Genomic DNA, 10,246 nt, shown 5'->3' on the forward strand with positions numbered 1-10,246 from the left:
AGGTATCTATCTTTCTCTCCCCCTCTCTGTCTTCTCTCTCAATTTCTCTCTGTCTAACAATAACAATAAGGTCAACAAAATGGGGGAAATGGCCTCAAGGAGCTTTGGATTTGTAGTTTCACAGTGCAGGTAACAAGCCCCAGCAATAAACCTGGAGGCAAAAAAAAAAAAAAAAAAAAAAGGCTTGGTTCAAGCCTAAAAAAAAGAAAAAAAAAAAAAGGGAAGCCCATTGGACTAGGACTCCAGTGAGCTCGGGTTTGAGAGCCCAGATGAGGGTGTCCCTTCCTCCCTCCCAACCTCTTGGAAGCAGAGGTGCTGAAACTGGCAATTTCAGGCAGGAACCATGCATCCCAGCTGGCACACCTGTTCTGGGCATGGAGGAGGTAATTACTGTTTGGGGTATGAGACCACACTTCCTGTGCCCCCCACCCCCTACTAGGCTCTCTGCTGGCAGCATCTGCTGCAGCCCAGTGACTATCTCTCAGCCAGTCCTCTGGGCTGGAAGAGCCTCACAGAGCGCTTTTAGTTTATAGTGCATTTTTCATTCACCATGAACACTGATAGAATCAAGCAGTGACACCACAGAGCAGACAACCCTATGTCCCTTCCCTTAGCAGAGTCTTTTAACAGATGCCCAAAAGCCTGGCTGCAATCAAACTTTATTATCCCAGGAGTCAGGTATTTAGAACACAGCCTGTTAAGTGTGAAGAGTGCAGGCAAAGGTACCCACACTACTGTAACTGGTCTGTCAGAATGAGCCCACAGCCGCTGTGAGAGGGGCCCTCAGGACACCTCCCTGAGCAATCACAAATGTACTTGAAACAAAGGTCGACACAGAGAAGACACACACATACACACACACACACACACACACACACACACACACACACACACACACACACAGAGCAAAGTTGTCAAAATCACATCCAGCCCAAAGCAGCTCCCCTGCTGAGTTCAAGTCATCGAATCACCCAGCATCAGTCACTTAAAAATTCCCCAGAGGCCACCAGCAAGGTGACTCACCTGGGTAGTTCGCCTGCATTGTCAGGTTCGAGACTGGCCCCCACTACACTGGGGGAAGCTTTGATAGTGTGGGGCCAGGTAATGACAGGAATAGTATCTGTAGCCAAGACCAGAAGCTGATTGACTTCTCATGAGTGGACAGGCACAAGAGGACCTGAGGACCTCGGGATGATAACGCTGAGCCATCTTGGAGCTGCTTCAACTAAGTTCAAGTCAAAAAGCTTCTAGAAGGACCCATCCAAGGACATAAAGTATGAGTCAAGGAAAAGCAATGAATTTATGACTGAATCAGGGATACACCACTGCCTGGTCCCAAGAAAATTCCATTTTTATTTATTTTGTTTTCCTTTTTCTTTATTTGATAGGACAAAGAAAAACTTAGAGGGAAATGGAGAAACACCAGCAGCACTGCTTCAGCCCTCATGAAATTTTCCCCATGCAGATGGTGACTGAGGGCTTGAAACCAGATCTTTGTACACAGTGACATATGCACTCAACCCAACCCCAGAAAATCCCATCTTAAAATGAACAAAGCACAGCTGAGGAGTGGCATAGTGGAAAAAGAGCTGGACCTTCAAGCATAAGGCCCTGAATTCAATCCCCAGCATCACATATGCCAAAGAGATACTCTACTTCTGTCTCTCTCTCTCTCTGCCCCTCCCTCCCTCCCCCATCTCCAGCAAATAAAAATATTTTAGACTAAATTAATAAGTACATATTTTAAAGAATAAATAGAGCCAGGGGAACAGAATAATAGTTCTGCAAAAGACTTTTTTATTGCCTCCAGGGTTATTGCTGGGGCTCAGTGCCTGCACCATGAATCCACTGCTCATGGAGGCCTTTTTTTTCCCCCCTTTGTTGCCCTTGTTGTTGTAGTCTTGTGGTTATTATTGTTGTTGTTGGATATAGAGAGAAATAGAGAGAGGTGGGGAAGATAGAGGGGGGGAGAGAAAGATAGACACCTGCAGACCTGATTCACCGCCCGTGAAGCGACTCCCCTGCAGTTGGGGAGCCGGGGGCTCAAACCGGGATCCTTATGCCAGTCCTTGCGCTTTGCGCCATGTGCACTTAACCCGCTGCACTACCACCCGACCCCCTGCAAAAGACTTTTATGCCTGAGGCTCCAAAGTCCCAGGTTCAATCCCCACCACCACCATAAACCAGAGCTGAGCAGTACTCTGGTTAAAAAAAAAAAATTAATTAAACTAAATTAAAGAAATAAGATAGGTAGAGTGCAGACAGAGAGGTGGCTCAGTGGTGGAGCACAGGACTTGCATGCTTGATTCCTGGTACTGCACATGCCAGAGCATCATTCTGGTTCTCTTGCAAATAAATCTTTAGAATAAATATGTATTAAGATGAGTAAGGAAGCTCCTTGGATAACTCTGCAGGGAAGGGCTCACCCAGAAAGACACTGTGTCATCATTCACAAGGGACATGCAGGTCAGACACAGGGAAAGGTCTGGGGAGACAGTATAGTGGTTCTGCAAAAGACTTTCATGCCTGAGGTCCTAATGTCCCAGGTTCAATCCCCAGCACCACCATCAGACAGAACTGTACAGTACACTGGTCTCTATTTTTCTTTCTTTCCTTCCATCTTTCTTTCTATATATATCTTTCAATCAAAAAATAAACAAATAAATAAATAAGAACTTATTTTTTAAGAAAAAAAAGAACCACAAGAGGTTCCTCTCTGCCATTAGGAAACCAAGTGGTAATAAGCATAAGAGGAGGGTCTGGGTGGTGGCACACCTAGATGAGTGTACATGTTACAATGCACAAGGACCTGGTCCCCACCTACCAGGGGGAAGCTTTGTGAGTGGTGAAACAGAACTGCAGGTGTCTCTCTGTCTCTCTCTCTCTCTCTCTCCTTCTCTATAACCCCCTTCCCTCTTGGTTTCTGGCTGTCTCTATCCAATAAATAAATAAATATAATACCAAAAAAATTTTTTAAGAATTTTAAAAAATAAGCATAAGAGGATGCAGAGGAATCTAGAGCCTTTGACATGCTATAGGGAGTTGGGGCACAGCCCTCTGGAAGGGCCTGACATGGCTAAAGGGGCTCACCCCAGGGTCCAGAAGTACCTCTGCTGCCTTCCTTCCCAGGACCTCCACATGGGGCCACGGGCCTGACACTTGCAACAGAATGCACAGGCAGGTACAGACATGTCCATTGGACCCCCAGAGAGCCCACAAAGGGTAACACCCTATTTTAAGGACTCATCAACCTGTGCCTGACATATTCTGGGCAGAAGAGGATGGATCTCAAAGCACCTGAACACACTGTGTACTTGTACAGCAGGTGAAATAAGTGTCCGCTGAGAGAGGGCACCTATGAACACCTGGTCTGACCTCCCTTAGGTCCTGAACCCTGGACTGCCAGATCCTGGAGGGGATTCAGGGTACTCAGGTTTTTGCTATTAGGGTTATATCCCTGGGGTTCAGTGCTTGCACAACTCCACTGCTCCCAGTAGCAATTGTTTTCTTGCCTCTAGATAGTGAGAGATACAGAGAAGAGAGACATTGCAACACCACTCCAATACTTGTGAAGCTTCCCCCTGCAGGCACTCCCATGTGGTAGCCTATCAACTGAAGCTTGATCCTTGTACATGTCAATGTGTGCACTCAACAAGGTGAACCATCCACCATCTGCCCCCTTCTTACCCCAGCACTCTGTCATAGTCTAAAGGATCAGGCTAGAGAAAAGACACTCCAGTGATGATGAAATAATAGGCATGATGCCCTTATGTGTAAGCCCTCAGGACAAGAGGATCCCTGGCTGGGAAGACAGCATAATGGTTATACAAAAAAAATATTTTCATGCCCAAGGCTCCAAAGTCCCAGGTTTACTCCCCAAGACCACTTTAAGCCAGAGTTGAGCAGTGCTCTGGTGAAATATAAAGAAGCAAGTAATAAATGAATAAATCCTTACAGGCTCAGTAGAGTGCAAACATTACCATGTGCAAAAGCCTGAGTTCAAACCTCCAGTCCCCACCTACAGAGGGGAAGCTTCAAAAGCAGTGGAACAGAGCTGCAGATATTTCTCCTTCTCTCCCTCTCTCTCTCTCTCTCTCTCTTCCTCTCTCTCTCTCTCCCTTTCCTTCTCCCTCTCCCTCCGTCTGTCTCCGCCTCTATCAAAAAGAAAGAAAAAGACAAAAACTGCTGAGAATGGTGGAGTTCTGCAGGCACCAAGCCCCAATGATAACTCTGGTGGTAAAAATCAAAAGGGGGGATCCCAGGCAGTATGCCATAATGGGTGAGTGTCACTGGAATTCCCCAAGCCCATATGATGGAAGGCATGTGGTCAGAGAATTCAGTTCAGGTTAAAGTTTCCATGCCACCAGATCACTCAGCAATGGGACAAGAGTCAGAAAGCCATTCCTCCCGCTTGACAAGTCACACACATTGGTGCAGGAGGTATGTGCAGAGGAGAAAACATAGAAGTCAAAGGGAGACTGACTCAGGCAGCTCCAGCCATGACTCTCCTCCCACATGCACTCTAGGGAAGTGACCTTGACATTCCCTCATCAGGAAGACAAGTCACTTCTCCTCATGCATGTGTGCTGGCCCTGGCCAGATTTGTCCAACAGCATACATCAGAAGTGACCATGTAGCTCTCTGGAAGCTACAGCCTTCTCTCCTCTTTAAAGCCAGTTGCCAAAGAAGAGGGTCATGTTTCACAATTCAGAGGACACTAACACTGAGGCACCAATTATATCAAGAAAACATTCTAGACTGTTCCAGCCCCAAACAATGGCACTACCTGCACAATCCAGTCAATATCAAACACAACAGAAGTGCCCAGCCCAGCCCTGCCTGACCAAGGATTCCAAAGCAAACTGAGTAGATGTCTTTTTTTTAATAAATAGTGATTTATAAGACTATAAGTTAATAGGATTATAGATTAACACTGTCCCCACCACAACAGATCTGTGTCTCTATGCCTACCCCCATACAAAGGAGTTTAAAATCTCTCCTTCCTCCCTACACCCCACCCCAGCTACCCCCCAGTCTTTTACTTTCATGCAATAATTCAAACCCAGTCCAAGTTCTGATGTTTTATTGCCACTGAGTTCCAAGGTGGAACTTCTGTTAAGCAGCAATACCTGAAACCAGCTTTTTTTTTTTTTTTTTTTTTGGGGGGGGACTCATTCTGGTTTTGTTCCTATCCAGTTATACATTCCAGGATCCAGAAATTTCCCTTGGGACAACTTTCCTCCACTGTCAAATGAAGTGGATTTGAGGACTTTCCAGAAGTGGAAAGGCCATGTGGAGAATATGAGAGCCAATTATTCTGAGGATGCAGGTCCCCCAGGCCATGGATCACAGGATGAAAACCTCCTGGATGTTCCCCAGCACATCGTGTGTGCTCAGCAAATACCCATGTGTTCAGGTTACTTCTGTGACTCTGGACAAGCTCATTTCTGCCCTCCCTCTTCAACTGCAGGTAACAACACTGAGAGAAATATTTTCTTTACATGAAGATCCTAGGTAAACCCAAATGTGAAGCTTGACTCTGCAGGTCATACCCTTGCCATCCTTTGCACCTTATTTTCCAGAGGTCCACCAGCAAATGAAGACAGCAGGTAGCACATGGAGGCCAGGAATTGAGGGGTCACTTGAGTTTGCAAGCAAGATGAGACTTTGCACCTACCAACAAGCACACAGATGTTAGACCAGCTGCCACACAACACAGGGAGAGCAGGGGACCCCCAAGGAGCAACTCCAGCCTAGGGGGTATGTGGAGGATGGGGATTCATTGTGGAACTGTCCAGTTTTCAAAGTCTGAAGGTGTTCTCACAGCAGCATCCAAGAGGCCCAGAGATCCTAGGAGGCCCCACAGTGAGCTGTGTGTGAATCAGATGGCATCCCAGATAGTAAACATGCCATAAAAGTCCTCAAAGGAACAAGAATCCAGTCTAAAACCAAGGCTCCAGGGTGAAATGCTAACTCTGGCCATATGGGACAGTGCCCCCCCCACACCCCCAGCCACAACAGCATTACCAGCCAGCAAAAAGGGGACTCTTGGGGGAGGGGGCAGGGCATGGGAGCTTTGTGCACACCGCAGGTGGAACGCAGCTAAGACCCAAGGCTGGTTGAAACACCAAGTTGCTGTGAAAGGCACAGAACCTCTATCTGGGATGCTCTACAAGCTGGTGGTCACCGCTCCATGGGAAATAGAAGCAATCATCCAATGTGGCTCCCTCCTGCATGGATGCTGATGCTCTGCCAGCCCTGGGAAAGAAAATCCAGGGCTGCCTCTTTAAGGATGCCTGACAGGCTACAGAATCACATTTCTATCTCGCACACAGCCTGTGCTTTTGCAAAATAAGGATAGGTAGAGCTGAGTGGGCTTCACTCTGAAGTCCCCACCACTATAAGGGCACTGCCCTAGTGGGGACCCAGGACAAAGGCACCAGCTTTGTGCCAGTGGGCAGAAAAACTGCTTCCGTGCCACTTGGGTACCCAATGAGAGGGCCTGAATGAGCCAGTGTCCAGCATGGACAAAGGCAGCCTAGCCCTTCTCTCCCTCCCTGCTCTCAGAATGGAATCCCATGTCCCTGGTGTCTCCATTGGCAGTGAACATAAGGGCTCGGCTGGGCCTAGCTTCCCTCCTGAGGGTGGATGCCCTCACTGGATACAGGAAGTTACTATAGGAACTGCAGCCTTGGGCCCTCAATCACAGAGAAAAGAAACTGTTTGGTGGAAGAGGGGAAGGAAGACCTCACAGGCTGGGGCCATGACAGGCTGGGGCCATAGCCTGATCCTTCTCTACCTCTAGGCTCACTCACCTGAACTCAGCCCTGGAGTTTACCCAGGACATGTCCTATTGGAATGGGGGTGGCAAGATTTGGACTTTTTAGTCTCTTCACCTGGTGATTCTTCTGCACACTGGTGTGTAAGATCTGGTTGGGCCCAAACACAGAGAAGCCAGGAGGAGAAGTGGTACAGGAGATACAGCATTGACCTCACAAGCATGAGGTCCTGAGTATGATCTCCAGCCTTATATATGCCAAAGGAATGTTCTCATCTCCTCTCTCTCTCTCTCTCTCTCTCTCCCTCTGTCCCTCTCTCCCTCTCTCTCTCTCTCATATTCTGCTCTGGTTTTGTCTGACTAATAAATCAATAAATATTTGAAGGAGGAGGATGGAAAAAGAAGAGGACCTAAGCTGGGGGTGAGAGTGTTTTAGAGAAAACTGAGAAATTTTACACATGTACCACAAACTGTATCTACTGTAAACCATCAATCCCCCAATAAAAATAAATTTTTAAAGAAAAAAAAGGAGAAAGGTTTATAAACTCTTAATTCTGCTCTCTTGTGTAGCCCTAACTCCACAGAACAAGATGAAAATCTGTGTGTGTGTGTGTGTGTGTGTGTGTGTGTGTGAGAGAGAGAGAGAGAGAGAGAGAAAGAGAGAGAGAGAGAGATGGGGGAGCACACAGAAATGGCTACTACTCTTGCTTCCAGATGCAAAAGCCTGCTCACCAGAGACAGGCCAGGAGAGCAATCCACCCAAATATCCCACCCCAGCCCAGGCAGAGCTATTCTGAGAGAAGCAAGATAAGATCTAGGCTGCAGGGAGCTCTGGTCTGCGCCCTGCCCTACACACTCTGCATTCCACCGCAGGGCCTGTGTCCAAGGGGCTGGGTAGGGGTGCCCTGAGTTCAGGCATGTGTATAGGGAAGGGGGATCTTCAGGAGTAAATGAAAGGCAGGATTTAGCAACTCACTCCCCAACACAAGACAGAGAAGGAAGCTGACAGACACCTACCTGTCAGGCCCTGGGTGATGTTTTGAGACGGAAGGACAGACATGCTTGACAACATTCCCTTTATGTATGAGGTGCTAGCACTCAGAACCTTCACGTCCGATGGGGGAAGGGGGCTTTTCCAATGCAACAGGACACTTTGGAGGGGGGGGGCAACACTTGTGATTTATGTGGGGGTCAGGTGAACAGGAGGTGCAGAGCATGTCACAGAGGGACAGAGGGAGCCCCAGCTGGCACTCAGAGAGCAGAAGTGCTCCCTCTGGGGAGGTTGCTACAGCCTTGGTCACAGTCCCATGCAGTCAGGCTTCCCTGTCCCCTCTCACAGGGACAGTCCTGGATGGAGATCTAGTCCTCTTTTTTGGATTCTCCAGCTACAGGTGCCCCCACCCCCCGCCACCTCCAGCTGGGAAATTTAATAGTGCTTCTCTCCTAGACTCCCCACTCCGGACCAGCAGACAGGCAGCTTTCTTGAACACATGCCCCGTCCCCTGCTGGCGCATATGAAGGACTCAGCAAATCAGGTACTTAAGCAGCAACGCTGACCCCCAGTTACCTGGGTTCAAAGATACCTCCCACCTCCGTGTTCTTTCCCTCAGTTGGGAAGCAGTCTCCCCCTTTGAAAGACCTTCCAGGTGCACCCTCCCACGGGAACCCGCCTGGCGACTGACATTAGAGCTCCCTCATGCCGTGTCTACAACACCAGGTGCCCAGGGCCCCCCAGCTTCTTCTCAGAAGGAAGGGTCCCAGAAGTAACTCCTTCCAGTCAAGGAAGGGTGAGAGGGGTGGGGGTCTGCAGGTGGAGGAGGATTCTACAGGCGGGAGGGGGACCTTCTGAAGATGGAGGGGGTTCTGCAGTTGGGGGTCTGTAGAGGTAAGGTAGGCGGTCTGCAGTGAGGGGTCTGCAGTTGGGGGCCCACGGGTGAAGAGGGTCTGCATGTGGAGGGGTGCCTGCAGTTGGGGGCGTCTGCAGGTGAGGGCAGGTCTGTAGTTGGGGGACCTGCAGGCTGGGGGTCTACAGGCGGGGTCTGTAAGTGGCGGGAGGTCTGGGGGCCTGCAGACGGGGTCTGAGGGTGGGGAGTGTGCAGGCTGAATGGGGGCCAATGCCATTCCAACTTCGCCGGGCCTGCTAGGCAGCCGAGGGCCAGGCGGCGGAGTTCTGCGAGGGAACAGGGGGGAGGTCGCCCCCACAGTGCGAGCGCGCCCCCCACCCCCCTCAGGCTGCCCTCGCCCCTCACCTTGGCTTCGAAGCAGATGCCGTGCTGGAAGGCGTCCTCGTTGTGCAGCGGGATCCGCAGGTCGTGCCCGTCGTCCACCAGGTTGTACTTGGTTTTGCTGGGCATGGTGCCCAGGACGGCGGCTCGGACGGCGGGAAGGGGCCGAGACCCCGGGGCGGCGGGGGCGGGGCGGCTGAGCAGACTGGCGCTCAGGCCGGAGGCCAGGAACTGGGGGCCGGGGGACAGGGCCAGGGGCCGCGCGTTCCTGCTGCGGCGCGTCGGTCGGGCGGCGGATGCGGGCTGGACCCGGGAGCCGCGCGCGGGAGGCCGGGACGAGGAAGCGGCGGCGGTCGCGGCGCCGGGCCCTGTCACGGAGACCTGACGGGCGCGAGCGGCTCCTCCCGCGGGGCGGGGCCGGGACGGCTCCTCCTACTGCCTCAGGCCCCGCCCAGGACTCGCAGGCCCCGCCCCCCACACGCCCCGGGGGTCTTCTCACAGCCGTCTTTCACTGATTCGCCCCGCTCCGAACCCGCCCCGCACTCAGACCACGCCCACGTCTGCCCCGAGCCGCGGTCCCGCCCCTAGACCGCCGAGTCTGGGGCTAGCTCAGACCACGCCCCTTCCCTCCCAGGCCACGCCCCCGGGGCCCGCTCTGGGGCTGTGGAGGTGAAAGTCCCCCCCACCCCACCCCCAGCCTGGCGCGCCCTGGACCTTCGCGCTGGCGGCGCAGAGCTACCCCCGAGACTCCCACTTCAACCTCCTTTTGTCTCTTGCGGCCCAATTTGGACCGGCGTGCTGATGATAGCAGCTCCAGCAGCCTGGGATCTTATGTTTTTGCTTTGGGAGGGGTGTATGTGGGCGTGTTTATTGTTTTGCTGGGGTTTTTGTTTGTTTTTACCTGGAAGGTTGGGTCATTGCCAGCAGGTATCCACGCGGTTCATACCCGGTCCGCTGCATCCGGAGAACTAGGGCACTGCCCCGTGGGGGGCTCCCTTTGTGCCTATAAGCAGTGATTTGTGGTTTTGTCCTGGGAGGTGCGGATATGCCTTTGGGGATGGTTTCAATATTTAAAAGCCTTGTGGACACAACCTAGGTTTTAAAAATTATAAAAAGAGTAAGAAGGACACGCGGATCCAGAGCCTTTTTCTTCTCCTTAAATTATCGAGTCTCTATAACAAGGCATGGACAAAATAAGCAACCAAGTTATTTCTTGCTGTTATATCCTTCTTAGTAACTGGGA

At 51.0% G+C, this 10,246-nt stretch overlaps 1 protein-coding gene across 1 annotated transcript in view; it reads right to left on the bottom strand.

The window, feature by feature from the left end:
• The window catches only part of LOC132536480 (carboxyl-terminal PDZ ligand of neuronal nitric oxide synthase protein-like), a 53,028-nt gene extending 43,515 nt beyond the window's left edge, over positions 1-9,513 (bottom strand). The window contains exon 1 of the mRNA XM_060184394.1: positions 9,028-9,513. Coding sequence (XP_060040377.1) covers positions 9,028-9,132 — 105 coding nt within the window. The 5' untranslated portion in view covers positions 9,133-9,513. The remainder of the gene's footprint in view (positions 1-9,027) is intronic.
• Between the last annotated feature and the right edge of the window lie 733 nt (positions 9,514-10,246).

The sequence above is a fragment of the Erinaceus europaeus genome, unplaced genomic scaffold (assembly GCF_950295315.1).
Source record: "Erinaceus europaeus unplaced genomic scaffold, mEriEur2.1 scaffold_331, whole genome shotgun sequence".
NCBI lineage: Eukaryota > Metazoa > Chordata > Mammalia > Eulipotyphla > Erinaceidae > Erinaceus > Erinaceus europaeus.